General features: G+C 48.4%; 1 protein-coding gene across 11 annotated transcripts in view; it reads left to right on the forward strand.

Moving 5' to 3' along the window:
- The first annotated feature begins 287 nt into the window (after positions 1-287).
- gria1a (glutamate receptor, ionotropic, AMPA 1a) overlaps positions 288-23,813 on the forward strand; it is a 59,599-nt gene continuing 36,073 nt past the window's right edge. For 2 of the 11 annotated variants that reach the window (XR_002839421.2, XM_023821326.2), the window contains exons 1-3: positions 293-1,194; positions 1,571-1,705; positions 19,004-19,243. Coding sequence is in view for 9 of the 11 variants with exons in the window: in XM_023821326.2 (XP_023677094.1) it covers positions 1,113-1,194; positions 1,571-1,705; positions 19,004-19,243 (457 nt within the window). In the remaining 2 variants the exon portion in view is untranslated. Of the gene's footprint in view, positions 1,195-1,246; positions 1,413-1,570; positions 1,706-6,219; positions 6,366-19,003; positions 19,244-23,813 lie in introns of those variants that run through there. The other 9 variants (XM_023821322.2, XM_023821331.2, XM_023821324.2 and 6 more) reach the window with 8 other exon arrangements.

A 23,813-nucleotide genomic window follows, 5' to 3' on the forward strand; every position in this document is an offset into this window, starting at 1 on the left:
TTTATTATAAAACAAAAATGAAAGCCCAAAGAAACACAAAGGGGAGCGATGAGTTTGTGATTACAGCGAGACTGCGGGGCTGTAATCTCCAGCACACCGTGTGTGAAGGATGACATTTTTAGATGTTAAATTTTAGAGCCCGTCGATTTAATCTCTTCAGTCCACAAGAAAGCAATGAAGTTACCGTAAAACTTCCAGGTGTCACGTACGGTTCTGCCTTCCCGTGCTCCACACATCCACTCACATATTAATAGTCACATTTATCGGTCCAGTACATGAACATAGCTGGAGGTTAAAATAGCACAGAACTAGATATTTCTGGTCGTTATTACACAGTCGCGGTGCTGTTTAACTGCGACCTATCTGCTGCGATGCTCATACGGGAGTTTGCCGTGCACTGACAGGACGACGTTAATAATTTAGCATCAACAATGCTGTTTATATTTGTTCACATGAGTAATTCATGTTGTTACATATGCTATAAATTACAATGCATCGAGTTAGGATCGTGATGCGCTCCGATCAGCCGTATGAATACATTTTAAAACACATGGAACCTATCGTCCTCTTTAACATGCCTTTCCTATTATCTACTAAACTGCAGCATATCCTATATAAAATCCTTGGGTGTCGATGAGCATCTTTCCAAGGCTGCGCAAATGGTACATCGTTGGAACATTTTTCCAAAGGGGTAAAAAAAAAAGCAATCTCGCCTCCCGTTCTGATGCTGTAACGGCGTAAGATCAGCCTTAATGGTGATAACGAGAGGAGGTATGTGCTGGCATCAGCGTGCCAATGAGGGGGAAAGCCAGTGTGACTGAATCCCTTACTCGCCCATAATGCGGGCACCCCTGAGTCCCTCTGTCTCTAGGGAGAGGAGCTAGGTCTGGCAGCCACGATTTCTTGGTAGCCCCAGCCAAGGGCATTAGTATTAACAGCGTGAGAGGAGAGGACGAGGGGGTCCCGAGAAGACCTCTCCTAATCCATCCGATCGCTTACTGCCTGTGAGCGCACGTTGTACGGGGAGGGACAATAAGTTTAAAGAAAAAAATCACGGACAGATCTATGGTGGGAATCCGGCTATTTTTCCCTTCGCCAATGCAAAAGGAAATATGCAGCGAAGCTTCACCCTGCTCTGCACCAGTGTCCTGGGGGTGTGCTTAAGTACAAGTTTCCCAAGTAATATCAACATAGGTGAGTAAAACACAAAATGGCAGTTTTACAAGTATGGTAATGGCACGATTTTCCAGCGTTTTAGCCGCTGCGATGATGAGGACCTCCGCCGCGCTTTGTTCACTTTATATCGGCGGATCGAGTCGTGCCTCTAATTGAACGATATCTAGGCTGTTTTATTACCAAGCATGTGTTTAACAAATTTAGTTCATTGCAGATCACGGACTGCGGAATACTATGTATGTATGAATCTATGGATACGTGTTTTGTCCATTGTGGTAATCCTATATATTTTGACGATAACGAAGTGACGCGCACTGAGTGTCGGGACAATAAGACTTTATGTGTAATTCTAAAATTGTGCATATTTTAATGATTTATTTTTATTCATTTTCAGGGGGCTTGTTCCCCACCGGTTCACACGAATATGAGGTGTTCCGATTTGCGCTCTCCCACCACCAGGAGATTCCTAAACTGGTACCCCAAGTGGATATGGTCAATATCAGTGATAGCTTTGCAATGACATATGCTTGTAAGTATAAACCTGATTTTTTCTTTCTTTCTCTTTGGTTAAAGGCAGTCTACTTTTCAGGTCTATCCTACTGCATGAAACTCACTCACGCCCAGACACATGCAAATTAATACAGTGCAGTGGCGACTCCACTAACTATTGCTATTTCCCATTTAATCTGTTGCTTTTCCCGAGTCGCCGTAACCCTATTATAGCAATATTACTGTTCAGTGATCTTGCATCTGATCGGCAACGTCGTATTCTCTAGGTACTTTGCTGTACATGGCTGTAATACTATGTTATTCTACCCGCAGAGCGCAAAAGCAATAGGGAAATACTGTTTTTACATGCACAAGCCACAAAGACCGAAATGTCGTGTCATGGCAGATAGTATTTAATTTCGTTTTCTTTCCGTTTTATGCAATAACCACCTTTGCACAAAGCGATGTAGCCTGTTTTTGACAGCCATATATGAAATACGCAGTGTGAGCTGTTTCCTGACACTTCGGCTGTTTGGTCCGTCGGCTGGTACTTTCCCATGTATTTCGAGAGTGTTTATGCTTATAATTTCCCCCCGATTTAAAGCCACTTAAATTGATATTGATGACAACCCTTTGTTAACCTAATTGCGATAGTCGTTCTCGTTTGCTCAGCCAAGTAAAATCATTACCTATCTGAACCCGAGAAGGTTCGTCAAGCTCGATTCCGTCGGTCTTTAAAAGCTTTCCACCGTTTAAAAGTCAATACTTTAGTGGATTTAAATCAACCTAAAATGGAATAAAACAGTGGTGCAGACGCATTGCTGCTGCTTATTATCACCTTAATAGTTTCTGGGTTGTGTGGAGTACCTGGGAGCGGGTTATAGCCTATGCGCGTGAGGAGCTGCCTTGTCCTCGCGGACTTATTACGGTTTTCTACTTATTGTAAAAACGACATGCCGAAGGAAAATTGCCCTTCAATCTGACATTTTTCGGTCTTTTAACATCTGGGACAAATTAACCGTGTGTCATTTTTCAGTGCTACTCTGAGATCTCACTGAGCATTTTCCTTCTCTGTTGCACATTTTCCACTTTAAACTGTAATATGTTTTAGGATCGATACTTAGTAATTTGTACCAAGGGAAATTAATCGATTAATATAATTAGATCCCTCAGTATCGCACAATATACCGTGCCGTAAAGTGCGCATTCTGCGTATAGTAAAACCTGATGCAGATTTGCTGTGTCTTTATTTGTGTTTTCGGGTAAATGCAATTTGTATTTGTTCTTTAAAGATATAGACAAGCAATAAATGGTTAAGTTTTACGAGATTTGCCAAGTGACAAGATGAGACGTTCCCCTAATCGCGTGCAGATCTCAGGTGTAACACCTGTAAATGAGTTCCGTTGGTGGTGCCAGAGCATCGTCCAAGCCTCAGAAGAAGAGTATTTCAACACAAACGGTAACATAATACTTAAAAAGTACAAACTGCATATTCTGAAAATATTCAAGCTGGAGGTTTGGAGCACCTGTCATGTTGGTCTCGTTGAGAGCCCTTGCAGTTGTTCAGACGGTTTATATAGCCTACCACAAAGCCAGCGAAGATCCCCGCAAAACCATGAATGACTCAGCATGCAGAATGCGTTTAACGTTATGTTACAAATGCAGTTCTCTCTAAAAAATGCGTAATAGCGTAAACACGACACACATGCGGCACAGTGGCAGATATACGTTTGCTATTTGTAGTGCGACCGCATCTCCAGTGCACAATTGTGCAAATAATGCATAACTAAATAATGCATAATGATTTCAATAATACATAATAATGCGTTATAACTAGTACATTTTAAGCCAAGCATTGTGATTAAGTAGGATTTTATATTTTCCTGGTTTGCGTATTGTGGAAGCCCCAGAATCCAGTCAGCATTATAACCTAATAAAACCCATAAGGGAGACAGCGGGTCAAAACCCCACAACAACGCAGGGCCTGCTTGGGGGGCTGGGTGTATGAGGTGTTCCTGCCATCAATGGGGTGTCCTGCCTCCCGTGTCCGCCGGCGTTAATCATCCAGTAGGTTTCTGGGACCGCTGTATATGGAGCAGTAAGTTCAAGCCGGAACTCAGATACCAGGAGTAGATTTCAAACAGTAATATGGACCAACTGACCAGTCCAGCGTGATAACTGAATTTCTTCCAGGAGCTCCGTCAGGCTTGGTGCCTTGCAGGGTTAGCTGACCTGCAAAAAAACATATATCCATTCAGATGGCTGTTGCATGCGTGTTACTGCAAAAATGGAATGCAAACGTGGCGTAAAACAACCTTTCCTAATATGTTGTGTTGAAAAGCACACGGAGCGAGATGGAGTCCGTGTGCAGAGCTGTGATACTGTCATTTGTGGTAGTACAGTGTGATTACCCTGGTCAGTGCCCACCTGTGGTAGGACAGTGTGATTACCCCGGTCAGTGCCCGCCTGTGGTAGGACAGTGTGATTACCCCGGTCAGTGCCCGCCTGTGGTAGGACAGTGTGATTACCCCCGTCAGTGCCCGTCTGTGGTTGGACAGTGTGATTACCCCCATCAGTGCCCGGCTGTGGTAGGACAGTGTGATTACCCCGGTCAGTGCCCGCCTGTGGTAGACAGTGTGATTACCTCGGTCAGTGCCCGCCTGTGGTAGGACAGTGTGATAACCCAGTCAGTGCCCGCCTGTGGTAGGACAGTGTGATTACCCCCGTCAGTGCCCGCTTGTGGTAGGACAGTGTGATTACCCCCGTCAGTGCCCGGCTGTGGTAAGACAGTGTGATTACCCCGGTCAGTGCCCGCCTGTGGTAGACAGTGTGATTACCTCAGTCAATGCCCGCCTGTGGTAGGACAGTGTGATTACCCCCGTCAGTGCCCGCCTGTGGTAGGACAGTGTGATTACCCCCGTCAGTGCCCGCCTGTGGTGCTGGAGCTATGTCACAGGGGCATATAGCAGGTGCTTTAGGCCAGAAGTGACCCTGCTCGCTCTTTATCAGTGTGTTGGCCAGCCTGGAGAGTCTCAGGGCCTGACTGACACTCATTTGTCCTTCTGCATGGCTCTCCAGGGGACTGGTAGAGCAGAATTCCTGCCAAGGTCCAGGCAGAGACAGTGGGGGGCAGCGTCAAGCATCAGAAAAACATCTGACATGTGCCTGAGTGCAGAGGAGATGGGGGTCGTGCAGGGCACCTGGCAGGAGGTGTGGCGGTAGGGCGGTGAGCACCCCCTTTTCCAGACAGAAAACGCATAACCAGTAATAACTCGGAGTATGAGGCAGAGGAAAAGGGGCTCTGTGTGAGTGACATCCGGTGTACGTACAGGAGGAGGCGAGAGGTGGACGAAGGGCTGTGTGGGAAATACCCCCGTTAGGGGTTCTGCAGCTACACGGAGAGATCACTGGGGTTCCCACTTACCACCTGTAGGGGGGGGGGGGACTAGCCACATGCCACCGGAGGGGCGCCTTGTTTGTTTATCTGTGTGTAATTTGTGGAAACATAAATTCAATTTAGAGCCAATTAGTGTTCTAATTAGGGTCAGAAAAGCACTGATATAATTAGAAGAAGATTTTGACGTGATACTTCCATATGAGATGCACGTCACAACGTAAGTTTACAGACATATACACATGCTAACATACATGCATAGATGGGCATAAGTTCGAGCTGTAACCCCCCCCCCCCCAATAATCAAAACCACCCCCCACCCCCAATTCTCAATCCAAAGTTATGCCCTCACATGCATAAGTAAACAGGTGGTAAGATATTAACATGTATAATATAAATGTATATAGGACTGTATTACATGGTAGCTGGCACACTAATATTTAGCATGTGAATGAGGAATGGTGCGCGTGACCAGGCGCCCCTCTTCTCGCGCGCACCGGCAGTGTTCAGCGGATCCGTGAATGGCCGCTTGTGCTGAGGTGAAAAGGAGCTCCGGAAGCCAGCGATGTCCCTGCCTCCCGCTCGGCGGGGCTCTTCCTCTGATCGCCTCCGCCGCCCCCCACTCCCCCCTTCCCGGCACCTGCTGGGTTCGGTCGGCCCCGGGGGGAGGGGAGCAGAAAAAAAATAATTGGAGAAGGCGAGCGGGGGCGGTTAGTGGTGACAGGGTGGGGGCGTTCCTTTGGGAATAGGGGCCGGAGAAATCCAAGCGGGGAGGGGGAGCGAACGGGAAGGTAGCAGGCAGACCTCAGAAATTCCCCTTCATACCCGAGTCATAAACACTCGTTTATTTTTATTTTATTACGCGGCTGCATCACGCTGCTTTATTTGCGCTCTCCGGCTACGGTGTTACGGTGTTTCCGCAGACCCTGAGAGCGCCCCCCCCCCCTTTTTACGCGACGTTCTGGCACCACGTCGGAGTTTAAACAGGGGTGTCATTAGGGATTTATGCAAATGAAAATATTAGTCACAATGTGCCTCAGTAAAGAAATTACATTACCATAATCTGCCATTGAGTATAATTAGAATAGGGCATAATAAATAGAACTACTTCCGTCGAAGCAAGCTGTTGGACAGTTTCCAGCACGCGGCTCATTTTGCTGTGCGCTCGTGTGCGCGCCCGCGTGTTTGTGACGCGCTGGGTTAAATTTGCGTTCCAGCCCTAATGGGAATTTGACAGCGTTTCCCATTCAGACACCGCAGTGCACATTATGTGTAAAATGACTGATTGACAGATCCACGAGGTAAGGTAATTAGCCATTATTTCTGTTAGCCGTTTCCTGTGTAAAGAAAAAAACGAAAATGATATGCATGCATAATAAGCAGACCATTAAAAGGCACAGAGGGCTCATGAAGGGAATATTAGCCAAAATAAATCCTCCCCTCAGGAGGTGGTTTGGGCCTGACGGCCTGACAGGAAAACCACACACTCCATCACAACACTTGGCCCATTCAGCCCTGATAATGAGTTGTGATTAAAATAATTAGTTCTGTTACAGGGACAATCTCTCTCCCACACACAGAGATTCTTACAGAGGCTTTGGTGAGGGGGGGTCTACCTGATGCTGGCCATTAATTCATGCGTTTGATAACATTTCTCGGGGGGGGGGTGAGATGAGGCGAAAGGAAAGAGTGATTATTGTGCATGTGGATAAACATACAGGAAGCTCTACATGCATAGGGACATAGATGCGTATATATCACGTCTGCCCCTGTACAGATTCTTAAATCGCACTCTGACAGTTCTGTGATCCTGCAGCAGTTGGCGGGGGGGCTGTGACAGAAAACCGTCCCAAAAACGTGCCTGTTTCATCTTTCTGCTGCTGCTAGACCTGTGAGAGCCACGCCCAGCCCTTGCTGTGGACCTGTGGAGCCCGTGTTGGTTTTGCGCAGCCCATGGAGTCCTTCCTTCATCAGACGCTATTATTTAATCTATTATTTATTGGGGTGGTATCTAAAGCGATTAGTCTCTGCGGCTGGGCGCTATGAATATGCATTATTAAAGGCGTGATCCGCAGAGGGGAGTCCGGCCTCTGCAACGCTTAATCTAAGCGTGTTGGGCTGAATGTTTCATAGGGGCAGCACAGCTTTTTACCGGGGAGTTCTAATCCTGCAGTTGGCTCTGTATGCCGGGGGTGGGGGCGACCATGGCTGTTTGTGTTGGATGTTGAGTTGTGGTGGGGGGCAGGGTGGACACTCTACCGTTTTACCTGCGGTCCCATCTGGGTGTCGGTGGCTGAATGGCAGCGCGGCCTGACAGCTGTGGGGTCAGTGTAGCCTGCCAGCCCTGTGACTGACACGTGTAAAGGTTCGCAGCTCTCTGCTGGTAACTGAAGGAGCGAAGTTCTGAAGGCAGCCTCGTCTTGCCCAGCGGTGTTGAAGTCCAGAGCCAAAATGCTGTACAAGGAAGCTTTCCTAGCAAGGATGAGGTGGTGTGGGTGCATCCTCTGGTTACTACGTGACTGGTGCTACATGGATGCCATAGAATAAGGTGTGGTTTCTGTGTGTCCTTTGTTTCCATAGTTACAGAATAAGGCATGGTGTGGGTGTGTCCTTTGTTTCCATAGTTACAGAATAAGGCATGGTGTGGGTGTGTCCTTTTTTTCCATAGTTACAGAATAAGGCATGGTGTGGGTGTGTCCTGTGTTTCCATAGTTACAGAATAAGGCATGGTGTGGGTCTGTCCTTTGTTTCCATAGTTACAGAATAAGACATGGTGTGGGTGTGTCCTGTGTTACCTTAGTTACAGATTCAGGTGTTGTGTGGGTGTTTCCTGTGCTTCCTTTCATCCATCCATTTTCTGGAACCGCATGTCCTATACAGGGTTGTGGGGGGTCTGGAGCCTATCCTGGAGGCTATCGGTAGTCAGAGAACAATCATACATCATTCACCAATTGCCAATTTGTTAATTCCAAATAACTTCAGCATGGTTTTGGACTGTAGGGGGAAACCGCAGAACTCAGAAACCCCATGGTGACACAGCGAGTACATGCAAACTCCACACACATGGAGCCATGGCTGAGACTTGAACCCCAATCCCAGAGGTGCTAACCACAGTGCCACCGCACTGCACCCTCCTCTGTTTCCTTAGTTACAGATTCCGGTGTGGTATTGTTGTGTCTTGTGTTTCCTTAGTTACAGATTCAGGTGTGGTGTGGGTGTGTCCTGTGTTTCCATAGTTACAGTATAAGGCATGGTGTGGGTGCATCCTATGTTTCCTTAGCTACGGAATAAGGTGCAGTTTGAGCATCTCCTCTGTTGCCTTAGTTACAGAATATGTTGTGACGCTCTTGTGTTTCTGTAGTTACAAAACAAGGTGTGGTGTGGGCATATCCTGTGTTTCTCTAGTTACAGGATAAGGGGTTATGCTGTAGTAGTACACATGTATGAGGATGACACTGACATGTTCAAATGTATTAAATGAAACACAGCAATGTTTGTTTGCCTCCCCTGTCCCCTACCAGCACTAACTTTACAGCACATTGTAACTCCTGTTTGTTTTTGTAGGAGGGTTAAAGAAAATGGCAAAATGGATAGTTTGTCTGGTACTTAGATGAGCATTGAGGGAGAAAGTAAGAGAGAGAGAGAGAGTGTGTGTGTGTGTGTGTGTGTCCGAGACCAGGTGTGCTTCTATGGGTGCCTGTGTTTGTCTGTGTCATATTGTGCATTAATCTGTAAAAGAAAAAAACATATATGCCAAAAGATGTACATAAGTTGCTGCAATTTTTACCTTCCAGTGAGATTATCAGTAGTGTACCCTAGTCCATGTCCTGAAAAGTCCAGTTTAGGATGACATGGGGCTGCATGCCTCCAGAACCCATAGACTGCAGCAGGAGACACTCCATGAAGATAAAACTGTACAGCTGCACAGCCAAGGATGTCATTGGCTGCAATGAAAATGAGTACCTTTGTCCCTGTTCTTATATATTACAGCTATTTGTTTTTGCCATTAATAAATGAATCAGTGAATCTATATTTAAGTCACATGATTCATCTCTGTGCTGATTTGTAGAACAAACTCCCTTTATGGAAATGAAGGTTTGGGGGTTCAGTCGGGGCCGATCAGGAGGCCGCCTGTGGTTTGTTAGTGGCGTGCCGGTGCCCCGCCCCTGCAGGTGGTGGGTGAGGCCTCACGCCCTGCATTCGGACCGCATGTTCCAGCGCAGAGGGAGCGCGGGGGTGGCACTGGGAAGCGGAGCGAGGGCTGTCATGCTCCTAATTACGGGATTAATTAGGCGTTACGCGGCATTGTCTTTGCTGCGGAGGGTGCTGGCCAAAGCTTGCATCACTTTAGACTGATGCCAGCATCTGCTCTCTCTGTTCCAGGCGGTCGCCGAATCCGCCCCTTTTCTGTGCTAATCTCCGTAAATGAGGCGGCTTGCGGGAGGAAGGGCCGCGTTTATCCGTGATTTGCTGAGGGCACCGCAGCTGCGCGGGGAGGCCTTCATTATCCTGCCCCGCGTGGCCCTGAGTGATGTCATCACAGGCACACGTGCGCGCTCAGCCATCCCTGGCTATCAGCCACGGCCAGTGGAAACGGCCAGTGGAAGCTCTGTCACACGCACCATGTTCCCCACGGGTCGCACTTCCCCCTGCCACCTGCGGGTGTCGGGGCGGCGACGCTCTCTCCCAGCCGCCCCGGCCTTAGTAACGACGGCTGGCTGTGGATTGTCCTATTAGGCTGATGCTGTAATACAATGCAGGCCTGTGTCACTGGCTCTGAATCAAGGCTAAACAGGGCCCAGGGCGTCAGACAGACATCGCTGGAGATGGCTAATTATGCGACGTGATTAGCTAGGACATGATGAGGGCAGGGCACGCTGGATGGTGACGGCCATTAGACTCCTCCAGGAACAGGAAGGACTCGCGGGGGGGCCCGTCCGGTGGTGATGCCCAGGGCCTTCCTCAGAAAATCTGCAAGTGAAATTTAAAAAAATACAGGAGAAGCAGATGTAGCAAGAGGCATTATGGGATGGGGCACTAAACGAACTCTGTCTGTGAATTAGGCTGACCTAGGTCTGCCTTTGTGCAATAGATATGAAGAACTGGGGAAGGTAACGTGTTCTGTATGTATGAAGAAAGTTAAAGTAGTAAAGTATTAATACTTTAAAAATAATGTATTACTGGTATCAGGTGCAGGAAAAAAACACTGTCTTTAGAGAGTCCCTGTAAATAATTGGATTGGGAGTGTCTTTGCCAGTGTAATTTCAGTGACGTTAAGATTGATGCGCGACACATTTATGACAGGTTTATCCATCTGAGGGCCTGAAAGAGAGTAACAGGAATGCCTTAAGAGGCATTCCATACATCTGTGGGATGTATGGAGGATGAATGCAGCAACCTCAGACAGAGCGTGCCCCCCGGACCAAGTAATTGCTCTTCTCACACACAGGATTATGGCCATTTAGGCTGTGATTTTGATTACTGATTCTCTGTGCTGGGTGTGGTGTACATTCCGGGTGGGGCCGCGGTCGCTGGGGGCTCAAGCACACTCTCAGGGGAGTTAGAATCCCAGATTTACTGGAAATGCTGACGCATCCGATTGGAGAATCATCATCGCCGTGGTTACAGTTATCATCATTGTCACCGTTTGTGAGCCCTGCCTTTTGTAGACATGGAGAGTGTTTTCAGAGGAGATGAGATGGTGGCCTGCAGCCTCTTTACCTTTAAGGCATCCATCTGTCAAGGGGAACAGCACCGAAAATGCAATCTACTGGCAGATTGATGATCTGAGGGTGTATTGACAATGCTGAGGCAAACCAGGTTATTACCGTCACAACTTATATGTGTGATATTGACAGATTCACTGAAAAAAACATATGAAACCTATTATAGTGGGTTTGTAATGCAATTATGGGATGTCAGACTCAGCTGGGCATGCCGCAGTTCTGAAAGAAAGCAGCGCGGGCTGCTCTGTGGTCTTGCTGTCATTGCACAGGAGTTTCTTGACTGTTTCATGAGCCCGGTTGCATTTGTCAGCGCAGGTGTGGCCCGTCATTCTCCTGACAGTCTTGCGACAGATTACCTCCGCAGCACAAAGCGCGAGTAAGTGATGCAGCCAGGAGCTTCGGCTTTTTGTCAGAGGCTGGCCGATGGTAGCAAGGTCAGCTGTAGCTTCCTCAGAAGGTTCTCTCAGCACGCTTTCCATGGGGCCGAAGGTGCGGAGAGCGCTTCACAGACGCTGTGCACATTTGAAAAATGTTGCATTGAGATGGAGGAGGTGGGGGGGAGTGTTACATAACTAATAGCGGTATTTATATAAGTACTATGGTATTTTCTCAGCATTTTCAGTAACACTGTTCCGGTATTCCGCTTCACTGGGGGGGGGGGGGGGGGGGGGTAGGTGGGGGTATGTCCCCCCACGATAAAAATTCACTGGGGAGTGGGTGTGTGTACCCCACAAAAAAAAATCCCTGGGGGGGGATTTCCCACAAGATATATTCCACTGAATACCCAATTTTGTCGCCGAGACATTACAGTACTGTGGTATTTTGGGTGTACTGCGATTATTTAAAATCTTGCCAACAAACTTAACATAAATCCATAGTACCACCAAATCCTACTTATAGTGCAGCATTTGGTCACCATTACGCTGATGCAGTGCTGTTAACCCGGAATGTACTGATAAGCAAAGGGAAGGATGTAGCTTATCAATCCTCCATTAATTTGTTTGTATTCCTATCATTATAACTATATAAAAAACAGCTTGGTGATAAAAGTATTTATCTTTCTAATTAAATACTGAGGATGTCCGGCGATGCTGCTTTAGTAAATAGCGGTTTTCACTAGTTTTAACAGTGTACTGTTTATATTTAATCCTGAAGGAAGTGATTTCTTACAAATCACAGTTTCTTTACGCCTGACCTAGATCTGTCCCGGCGGCTGCCGTGAAGCTGGCTGTGTATTTCTGCTGAGGGCCCGGAGTGACACGTCCGGCCCTCTGAAGGCAGCGAGATCTCTTAGCGACAGGAGGTGTCGCTGGGGGGGCTGTAGCCGGCTGAGACGGGCTTGGGGGGGGGTTTGAAAACATGGTAGCCTGGGTGATCAGCATCCTCTGCAGGTCACTACCATTCAGGGACCACGCTGGCCCCTATCTGAGAGCCCCCCTTGGGGCAGAGGGCATGGGGTATAGGGGAGGGGGCATGGGGTATAGGGGAGGGGGCACGGGGTATAGGGGAGGGGGCACGGGGTATAGGGGAGGGGGCACGGGGTATAGGGGAGAGGGCACGGGGTATAGGGGAGGGGGTACGGGGTATAGCGGAGGGGGCACGGGGTATAGGGGAGGGAGCACGGGGTATAGGGGAGGGGGTATAGGGGAGGGGGTACGGGGTATAGGGGAGGGGGCACGGGGTATAGGGGAGAGGGCACGGGGTATGGGGGAGAGGGTACACGCTGTCTCCCATGATCGCTCCTCCGGTTAAGGTTCTCCCCAGCGCGCTGCTCTGACAGTGAGATGAGTAAACGTGCCAGTGGGTCGGCGGGGAGGGCAAAGCCCCAGGCGCCTCCCTTAAAGTCACCCATGGGGACTGTGCGGCTTAATGCGGAAGCCGATGGGCTGCCTGGCACCTCAGTGCCGGCCCTTTAAGGGGATGACTTTTGATTGACAGCCCGGAGATGCCTATAGTGTGTGTGTGGGAGAGACTGCAGGACGCCACACCACACAGGGCAGTCTTCCGAGAACTGCAGCTGGCGTCTCTGGGCAGATACTAACAGAGTCTGTGGTTCATCCCGGGAGGTGTTAAACAGGTGAGTTACTGTAATTGTTGTTGTTTTAATACAGCAGAGCTCTATTTGACCCCACAGGGGGGATGCTGATAAGTTTTGGCATTTCCCATCTTGCTCTTCATGTGACTCAGATAAGGTTTGTGAGAATTAATTCTTAATGGGAAAAAAATACCTGCCATGACCCTTTTTCTTGCTGAAAACAGCAGCTTAAAACCAACTTGTACTGGTCTTAGCTGGTCATGTGCCAGCTCTTACTGCTCTTTGATGGTTTAGCTGGGTGGGTCAGCAGTTGGTGTGACCAGCTAAACCTTCAAACCATCATGCAAAAACATGGCTTAAGCTGGCCAACTGCAGCCCACTTTCTGAAACAGTTGGGTCGCTGTGTAAAATAAATGTGTAAATAAAACCAGAATGCAATGATTTACAAATCATATAAATATCTCATTGAAAATACAACAAAGACAATATGTTAAATGTTGAAACTGAGAAATGTTATTGTTTTATGACAGATATATGCTCAATTTGAATTTGATGCCAGCAACACGTTTCAAAAAAGTTTGGACACGGGCATGTTTACCAGTGCGTTGCATCAGCTCTTCTTTCAGCAGCGCTCTGTAAACGTTTGGGACTCAGGAGACCGGTTTCTGGAGTTTTGAAAGTGACGTGTTGCCCAATCTTGCCTGATATAGAATTTCAACTGCTCAACAGTTCGGGGTCTCCTTTCTCATATTATTAGTTTCATGATGTGCCAAATGTTTCAAATGGGTGACAGGTCTGGACCGCAGGCAGGCCAGTCTAGTACCCGGACTCTTCTACTGCTGCACTCAGAATGCGGTTTGGCATTGTCCTGCTGAAATACACAAGGCCTTCTCTGAAAAAGACGTCGTCTAGTTGGCAGCATATGTTGCAGTAAAAACTGTATATATATCATTCAGCATTAATGGTGCCTTCCCAGTGCAGGCTACCCAAACCACAGGCACTAATGCACCCCCACACCATCATGGATGCTGGCTTTTTAACTGTTCCCTCTCCTCTTTAACCTGGAGGATGTGGTGTCCATGATTTCCAAAAAGAATTTGAAATTTTGATTTGTCAGACCACAGGACAGTTTTCCATTTTGTTTCAGTCCATCTTAAATGAGCTTGGGCTCAGAGAAGTCAGCGGCGTTTCTGGATTGTGTTCAGATCTGGTTTCTTCTTTGCATGGTAGAGTTTAATCCTACATTTGTGGATACAGTGGCAAACTATGTTTGACAAAGTGTTCCTGAGCCCATGCAGTGATTTCCACTATAGAATACAGAGATTTCTCTGGATTCTGTGAATCTTCTAATGATTTTATGTACTGTAGATGATGAAATTCCTAAATTCTTTGCAATATCACATTGAGGAACATTATACTTAAATTGGTGCACCATTTGCACATGCAGTTTTTCACCGAACCTGGTGAACTTCTCCCCATCTTCACTGCACAGAGACACTGCCTCTCTGGGAGGCTCTTTTTATACCCAACCATCTTACTGACCTGTTGCCAATTAACCTAATTAGTAGTGACATATTCAACCAGGTGTTTTATTTTAGCATTACACAACTTTCCCAGTTTTTTGTTGCCCCTGTCCCAACTATTTTGAAATGTGTTGCTGGCATCAAATAGATATTTATGACATATATTGTAAACATATTGTCATAAAACAAAAAAAAATCCTCGGTTTTAAGATATGTTGGTTTTGTGCTATTTTCAATTAAATTAGTTTTTTTTTTTTATTTGTAAATCGTTGCATTCTGTTGTAATTTACATTCTCAGTGTCCCAACAGGAGGTGTATTATAAATTATTCAACCAGCAGGGTTGTTTCTAAGCTGGTCATAAATCAGTCATTACAGAAAGGGATTGAGACTTTTTGAGAATCTGAGCCTGAAATTCAACTGTCTAGTGACTTTACTGGTTATAAATGATTTACCCTCATGGTCCAAGAGAGCTGATTTAAATATGATGGAAAACAAAATGGAAAGAAATGATGCAAATAAGGCACTTAACCAGTTAAGTGCAGGTAGGATAATGCAACCAGCCTGTAATGCAATCTTAACATTTGTTGATGGGAATTTGAAGGACGTACGGGGAATTCTGAGATGTCAAAATGGTGCCTTTAACAATGTCAGCGAACCCAGACATCTGGAACGGGAGAGGAGTGTCACTGTCCTTCAAAAACAACTGTCATGGCATGACACACGTTTCATGGTCACTCAGCTGCATATAATTAAAAATATTTGTGCAATCGTGTTTGGATCAACACAGTATTGTGAAATGCCATTGGAATAAATGTGATTGACTTCATATGGGAGAAAGATGTAGATGTAATTAACAGAGGAGGTGTGTAGATGGGATTATTGTTCCCAAATTTGTATGCAGCCTTATAGGCCCCTTAAATGCAGCCCTAACATAACCACAAAGAGCATCGTGCTAAAGGATTTGGTTGAACAGCTCACAGTATTAAATGTCTTCGCTCTGGTCAAAGACACTCTTTCAAATAATGCTCCCCGGCTGCAGAAGTCATACTGTGGTCTCAGTAAGATGCACCAATCATGTGGGTCTAACACACCTTATAGATGAAAAGTGTTTTCTGCTATGTTAGAATGTGTGTTTTATCTAACATTAATTATCTCCTTTCATGGCTCCTCATCGCTCTTTAGAATTGGCTCAGAAAAACAAGCCCGTCGGACTTTGTTAGCTGTTTGGAACATGAGAGCAATCTGTCTCTTGGTTCCTGGGTCCAGCACTCATTTTACCTAGATTTTCATTGAACAGTCAAATTAACAATTTGAAAAGAGTCCTCTGTGAGAAATAGCATAATTACCCTCCTGCTCACCCCACTCATCTGGAAACCGGCCTTTCATTTTCACCAAACCAGGAACCCCGCCCCCCGCAGTAAAAGCAGCCAGGTGACCCCACACACTGCTTCATTCCCATAATTCACTGCTTATGCAAACCACGGCCAAAATTATTCACAGAAGGCAATTAACATGAGTGCTTTTCAGAAAAATGATCCGGCACGCTTCTGGAACTATTTCTTAGTTCCTCAGTAGCTAAGTGGGACAGCCTCCTCACTGTCGTACTTTTTTCTGAAATTTCAAGACACAACAGTTTCTAAAATATACCATCTGTTAACCAGCATAAACCAGGAGCCCATTTCTGATAAATGGGATCATGATTTAGGCACAGATGGAAGAAAATCTGTCATTATACCATTTTTTATTTAAATTAAGGCCAAATTTGGTTTCAGGACGGGCCTGTCAGGGACAGGGTAGGTGCTGGATGCTGTGGACGAAGCAGCCGGTTATGTAAATGATATTTTATTTACAACATTTTTGTCTCATAACAGTGGTGGCTTGGTATGGGAATGAAAAATAGCAGGATGATTCATGAAACACTCTGGGCAGGAGACGTCACACACCTAGGGAATGCGATTCACTCCTGTGAGCGGAGGATTTATGCCTTAAGCAAACCCCGAAGGATGGCAGTGTGTGACCCCGCGGGCTGAGCCTCCGTGCATGTGGTCAAAAGGTCGCTGGCTGGAGCCTGGTCTCGCCATGTCTGCGTGTCCTTGAGCGAAGCCCTTAACTCCCAGCTCCCTGTGCGCCCCAACAAGGCCCTTAACTCCCAGCTCCCTGTGCGCCCCAACAAGGCCCTTAACTCCCAGCTCCCTGTGCGCCCCAACAAGGCCCTTAACTCCCAGCTCCCTGTGCGCCCCAACAAGGCCCTTAACTCCCAGCTCCCTGTGCGCCCCAACAAGGCCCTTAACTCCCAGCTCCCTGTGCGCCCCAACAAGGCCCTTAACTCCCAGCTCCCTGTGCGCCCCAACAAGGCCCTTAACTCCCAGCTCCCTGTGCGCTGCTACAGGTGGCTGCCCTTCGCTGCCAAGCTCACTCTCACCTACAGAGGTGTGAAGAGAATTTCCCCATGGGAACAACAAAGTATCAATTCATATAAATGCTAAATATCAGGGGTAGTTTGTTGGTTACATTATTCACCTTTAAAATGCTGTAACTATTTCTGGAATTCATAACAGCTCCACCTCCCTTGCCTCCAGAAATGCACCTCTGTCAGAACCGTATGGACATGTCTGTCAGAACCGTATGGACATGGCCCAGGAGCTGATCTGAGGCCCGAGGCTGGGTACAGAAACAGGAATTGGTGTTTCTGTGAGCAGGTCTGCCACGAAGTCCTCACAGACATGATGCCCGTGGACGGGTTATGGAAAGGCTAGAGTTCCAGTATAATGGTTTGTAAGTGTAAGCATCCCAGTTAAAGTCCCAGTATAATGGGTTGCAAGTGAAAGCATCCCAGTTAAAGTCCCAGTATAATGATTTGTAAGTGTAAGCATCCCAGTTAAAGTCCCAGTATAATGGTTTGTAAGTGTAAGCATCCCAGTTAAAGTCCCAGTATAAAGGGTTGTAAATGCAAGCATCCCAGTTAAAGTCCCAGTATAATGGGTTGTAAGTGAAAGCATCCCAGTTAAAGTCCCAGTATAATGGTTTGTAAGTATAAGCATCCCAGTTAAAGTCCCAGTATAATGGGTTGTAAGTGAAAGCATCCCAGTTAAAGTCCCAGTATAATGGTTTGTAAGTATAAGCATCCCAGTTAAAGTCCCAGTATAATGGGTTGTAAGTGAAAGCATCCCAGTTAAAGTCCCAGTATAATGGGTTGTAAGTGAAAGCATCCCAGTTAAAGTCCCAGTCTCAGTACAGTCATTCATTCATTTCCTATTATAGGAATTCCCCCACTGCTGTGTTACTTTTGTGCTGTTGTGAGGCTGGTTGTCTCCTCAGGTCTTGTCATGTATTTTAATGTTAGTGTCGGCGTGAGTGTGAGTGTGAGTGTGAGTGTGACTGCCTGCCGCATCCTCATCGCACCTGGCCCCAGGCGAAGGACAGAGGCTGTGCCGGACAGGGAGCCGTCGCCGTGTTTCTGTCATTCCGGCCCTATGAGACATTAGGTGCCCAGTGGGCAAGCAGGCCGCCCCTGTCGCAGGCCGCCGCAGCTCCGAGCCACCTGACAGGGCCGCATGTCTTGCGTCGGGGCTGCGCCACTCGGGACGAGCAAGTGGCTGCGTCTAAAGCGAGGTGTCCAACTCGGGCCTCATTTACATAACGAGTGTGTCACCGCAATGTAGCGGAGAGCACAGGACACCCTGATGGTACAATGTGTTACACCCGGTGTACCACATTTCAGCCTGCGAGGAGCAGTGCGCAGTTTAGGACAGCTGTCTGTCTGGGGGCGGCGAGCTCCCTGAAAATAGTCCTCTGATACAGCAAAGCATTTGTCAGCAGAATTGGGCCCCCCGCCTTCTGTACCTCAGACAGAATCATGTGCAGTTATGTCACACATAGTGAGCATTCCTGGGGGCTGTAAGAGTGGACAGCATGAGGCAGGGTGTCCCCTGATGATAAAGGGTGTATTTTTCACTGGGGAATGAACTAGAGGCAGCACCGAGGTCTCCGGCTGTGGCGGAGGGGCCACGATGCCCACCCCGAATCACCGGCGGGGTGGACGGCTGGGTCTCAGCCATCTCCGTTCATCTTCCTCCCGGCGCGGGCAGCGACCACATGCCCCACACTGCGAGCTGGGCCGGGGGTAGGGAACAGACTGGAATTTCAATCTGTTTAGTAAACACGCGGGGACCTGAGGCCAACGGAGGCGGGACGAAAATAGCCCTTGAGCGGGAGCGGGCGTGTGCGGGGACCACAGAACAATAGCAGGGGGATTAGGAGAAAGAAGCGAAACGGAGGGGAAGGGACATGAGCAAGCAGATGGCAGACGCTTTGGCCTGACAGGAAGTGATAGCGGAGCTCGCCTGCGTTGGGCCGAGGAGAGAGCAGGCAGAACGGGCTGCTTGTCACCAAAGTGTCAGCGATTCCCTCCGAACATGTGCCGCCCTCGTATATCTGCCTGTGGTTATTCACAGGAATCTTCCATAGCGTTCGTATTTCATGGCGATGTGGTGAGTTTTTTTAGTGGATTATGGGAGAATCAGTCAGCTGAAATGAGCAGACTATTATATACATTGTAAATAGGCTACGGTAATGTTGGATAAGTGTCTGTGAACTGCTGGGCCGTCTGGTGACCCTGACACAGCTCCTGCTAACGGCCTTTCCCCTGTCCCTCCCCAGTCTGCTCGCAGTTCTCCAAGGGCGTGTACGCCATCATCGGCCTGTACGACAGGAAGACGGTGAACATGCTGATGTCCTTCTGTGGGGCGCTGCATGTCTGCTTCGTCACGCCCAGCTTCCCCATCGAAACATCCAACCAGTTCGTGATCCAGCTACGGCCCGAGCTGCAGGACGCCCTGGTCAGCCTCATCGAGCACTACAAATGGACCAAGTTCGTCTACATGTACAGCTCAGACTCGGGTGAGAGGCCCCGACACGGCCAATGGCCTTTCTGCATGTTCCCGCCCTGCTGTCCTGCTTGTTTGTTTTTCTCCCTCTGGCCGTGTCAGGCCGGGCTCTGCCTGCTGGGAAAGCACAGATTGGCCGTTAACCATGGTCTAAAGGTTGCTAAGGATTCCCACCTGAACTCCAGAGCTGGAAAAGGCCTTTCTGTTGTATCCTTGAGCGAAATGCCTCACCTGAATCTGCCCTTCAAAGGAAGAGCACAGCAGCTACTCTGACACTGAGAATCGGGGTTTCCTGCCTCGGTTTTAATGTGGATTTTGTTGTAAGTTTCACATCAAAAGCTAACAAAGCTGAGCTAAGACATTTTGTTATGAGAGTCTCTAAGAGCCCTGATTTTGGGCGTAATTCAGCTGATAACAAACGTGGTTATGTTGTTCTACCTTTGTGTGGCAGAAACGACGCCACCAGAGACTGCCTAGAGCGGCAGGTGAGGTGGGGGGCTCTTACTGACACCAGCGGGGGCTCACTGTGCCTTTGGCCCTCCCATTGACCGTGGCCCCCCCATCATGGCCACGCTGTCTGTGCTGACTGCAGGGCTTTGTCCTGTTAGTCTGATGTGAGATTCAGACAGCGGCACGGATGCATCATTGGTATATTTACCTCGGTGCTGCGCTCCGAGCCCTTCCAGGGACTTGGGGGGTCATTAGCGCTCTGTGACTGAGCGGCCAGCTACCTCTGGATCCATAGCGCTCTTCTGGCTGTTGCCTGGATACAGCGCGGCCATTTTCCCCGGGGTTATTTTAAGCCTTATAAGAAAAACCTTTCCAGTTCATGGTTTGAGTGTGCATTGCGTGTGTGTGAACACGTGTCCCTGCACAGGCGTGTTTCCGCCTGGAAAATTGTTCTCTGGTAAATCGAGATATTCCCCTACCTGCTTTTGTTCGGATTAATTACAGGTTCTCTGGACCCCCGGGGGCTGGGGGGCTGTGGAGATATTGGTTTTTCTTTGTTTAGTTAGCTTCCTCTGTGGGACACAGTCACCCCGTTCTCAGGAGAATAGGAAATACAGCTCGCGTTTTCCGATACAGCATGGCCTGCGACTACGTTTGGGCCTCGAGGAGCCGCCGGTGTGTACGGACAGCACATGGCATGACTGTGTCATCCCCGCATGACTTGGGGGGATGGGGTGTGACTGTGAGGGATGGGTATGCAGTGCCGGGGTGTGACAGTGAGGGATGGGTACACAGTGCCGGGGTGTGACAATGAGGGATGGGTATGCAGTGCCGGGGCGTGACAGTGAGGGATGGGTACGCAGTGCCGGGGTGTGACAGTGAGGGATGGATATGCAGTGCCTTGGTGTGACAGTGAGGGATGGATATGCAGTGCCGGGGTGTGACAGTGAGGGATCGGTATGCAGTGCCGGGGTGTGACAGTGAGGGATGGGTACGCAGTGCCGGGGTGTGACAATGAGGGATGGATATGCAGTGCTGGGGTGTGACAATGAGGGATGGGTACACAATGCCGGGGTGTGACAGTGAGGGATGGGTACGCAGTGCTGGGGTGTGACAATGAGGGATGGGTAAGCAGTGCCGGGGTGTGACAGTGAGGGATGGGTACGCAGTGCCGGGGTGTGACAGTGAGGGATGGATATGCAGTGCCTTGGTGTGACAGTAAGGGATGGATATGCAGTGCCGGGGTGTGACAGTGAGGGATCGGTACGCAGTGCCGGGGTGTGACAGTGAGGGATGGGTACGCAGTGCCGGGGTGTGACAATGAGGGATGGATATGCAGTGCTGGGGTGTGACAGTGAGGGATGGGTAAGCAGTGCCGGGGTGTGACAGTGAGGGATGGGTACGCAGTGCCGGGGTGTGACAGTGAGGGATGGGTACGCAGTGCCGGGGTGTGACAGTGAGGGATGGGTACGCAGTGCCTGGGTGTGACAGTGAGGGATGGGTACGCAGTGCCAGGGTGTGACAGTGAGGGAAGGGTACGCAGTGCCGGGGTGTGACAATGAGAGATGGATACGCTGTTCCAGGGTGTGACAATGAGGGATGGGTATGCAGTGCCGGGGTGTGATAATGAGGGATGGGTACGCATTGCTGGGGTGGGACAATGAGGGATGGGTATGCAGTGTCGGGGTGTGACAGTGAGGGCGCTTGTATGTTAGGGTTCCACCCGGAGGCCCCTTGGTGTTGAGGGGCTGGGGGGCAGCCAGTCCCTTCTGGGCCCCACTAATCGCAGAGCTCACCCCCCCATTGCTGTGGGGAACCAGCCAGGTAGCAGGAGGCCTCCCTCTATCCGTCACTCTCCCCCTATTCGTCTGGCTGCTGCTGGCTTGGGAGCTCTCCAGAGATTGGAGCTCAAAGTGATTTCACAGCTGCTGGAGGAGCTCTGCCCCCCCACCCCATCACAGGCTCCAGAGGACGGAACTCTGCCACAGGTGCTGCCTCTAACAGAGGACGGCACTGCCGCATGTGCTGCCTCTAACAGTCTTTCATTCTCTTCCTTTCTCGTTTATTGTGTTTTAACTTGTGCTGGAAGGTGAAGCAGATTTGAAACCGCACAATGACTCAGTTAAAGCCTTTAGAAGTGCAGGTAGAGAGTACCCTGAACCTTGGAGTTGTTGAAAACTGCCGACAGTTTTTATCGAGCTGTCCATGGTTCTGAAAGCGGGCGGCCTGGCAGATATGATTATATACTCCCTACAAACAAAGTATTCCCAATACATAGACTTTTTAGGATGAATATATTTTGCATTATAATTTAAAAGCTAGCAGAAGTACTATCTTGTCATAGTTGACCCTAATGTTAGTGTAACTGGGTCGTCCACAGCGGACAGACCTGGCTCTCTAATCCCTGCAGTCTTCCTCTCTATGCTAATATTTTCCTCTCAAAACAAAGCTGGCTCCTGTTTAATCTCAGTGTGGATGGGATGGAAATTATGACTCATGGACTGCTTTGATAGTATTGGATAGCTTTTAAGATAAGATAAGATAAGATCACATTTATTAATCCTACAGTTGGCAAGTTTGCATTGTTACAGCAGCAGATGGACAGAGGAGTAACAACAAAAATAAATAATGGAGTATACCATATAGTAATAAAGAAAAACTATATAATATACAAAAATATAAATATATATATGTGACAACGTGTATATTCTTAGTGGGCATCTTGACATACCTAGTAGCACCACAAAGTGGGCATCTTCAGGTGCCTAGTAACATCACAAAGTGGGCATCTTCAGGTGCCTAGTAGCATCACAAAGTGGGCATCTTCAGGTGCCTAGTAGCATCACAAAGTGGGCATCTTCAGGTGCCTAGTAACATCACAAAGTGGGCATCTTCAGGTGCGTAGTAACATCACAAAGTGGGCATCTTCAGGTGCCTAGTAGCACCACAAAGTGGGCATCTTCAGGTGCTTAGTAGCACCACAAAGTGGGCATCTTCAGGTGCTTAGTAGCACCACAAAGTGGGCATCTTCAGGTGCCTAGTAGCACCACAAAGTGGGCATCTTCAGGTGCCTAGTAGCATCATAAAGTGGGCATCTTCAGGTGCCTAGTAGCATCACAAAATGGGCATCTTCAGGTGCCTAGTAGCATCACAAAATGGGCATCTTCAGGTGCCTAGTAGCATCATAAAGTGGGCATCTTCAGGTGCCTAGTAGCATCACAAAATGGGCATCTTCAGGTGCCTAGTAGCACCACAAAGTGGGCATCTTCAGGTGCTTAGTAGCACCACAAAGTGGGCATCTTCAGGTGCCTAGTAGCATCATAAAGTGGGCATCTTCAGGTGCTTAGTAGCACCACAAAGTGGGTATCTTCAGGTGCCTAGTAGCATCACAAAGTGGGCATCTTCAGGTGCCTAGTAGCACCACAAAGTGGGCATCTTCAGGTGCCTAGTAACATCACAAAGTGGGCATCTTCAGGTGTCTAGTAACATCACAAAGTGGGCATCTTCAGGTGCCTAGTAGCACCACAAAGTGGGCATCTTCAGGTGCCTAGTAGCATCACAAAGTGGGCATCTTCAGGTGCCTAGTAGCACCACAAAGTGGGCATCTTCAGGTGCCTAGTAACATCACAAAGTGGGCATCTTCAGGTGCCTAGTAACATCACAAAGTGGGCATCTTCAGGTGCCTAGTAACATCACAAAGTGGGCATCTTCAGGTGCCTAGTAACATCACAAAGTGGGCATCTTCAGGTGCCTAGTAACATCACAAAGTGGGCATCTTCAGGTGCCTAGTAACATCACAAAGTGGGCATCTTCAGGTGCCTAGTAACATCACAAAGTGGGCATCTTCAGGTGCCTAGTAACATCACAAAGTGGGCATCTTCAGGTGCCTAGTAGCACCACAAAGTGGGCATCTTCAGGTGCCTAGTAGCACCACAAAGTGGGCATCTTCAGGTGCCTAGTAGCACCACAAAGTGGGCATCTTCAGGTGCCTAGTAGCACCACAAAGTGGGCATCTTCAGGTGCCTAGTAGCATCACAAAGTGGGCATCTTCAGGTGCCTAGTAACATCACAAAGTGGGCATCTTCCGGTGCCTAGTAGCACCACAAAGTGGGCATCTTCAGGTGCTTAGTAAC

Source organism: Paramormyrops kingsleyae, chromosome 10 (genome assembly GCF_048594095.1).
Source record: "Paramormyrops kingsleyae isolate MSU_618 chromosome 10, PKINGS_0.4, whole genome shotgun sequence".
In the NCBI taxonomy this organism is placed as follows: Eukaryota; Metazoa; Chordata; class Actinopteri; order Osteoglossiformes; family Mormyridae; genus Paramormyrops; species Paramormyrops kingsleyae.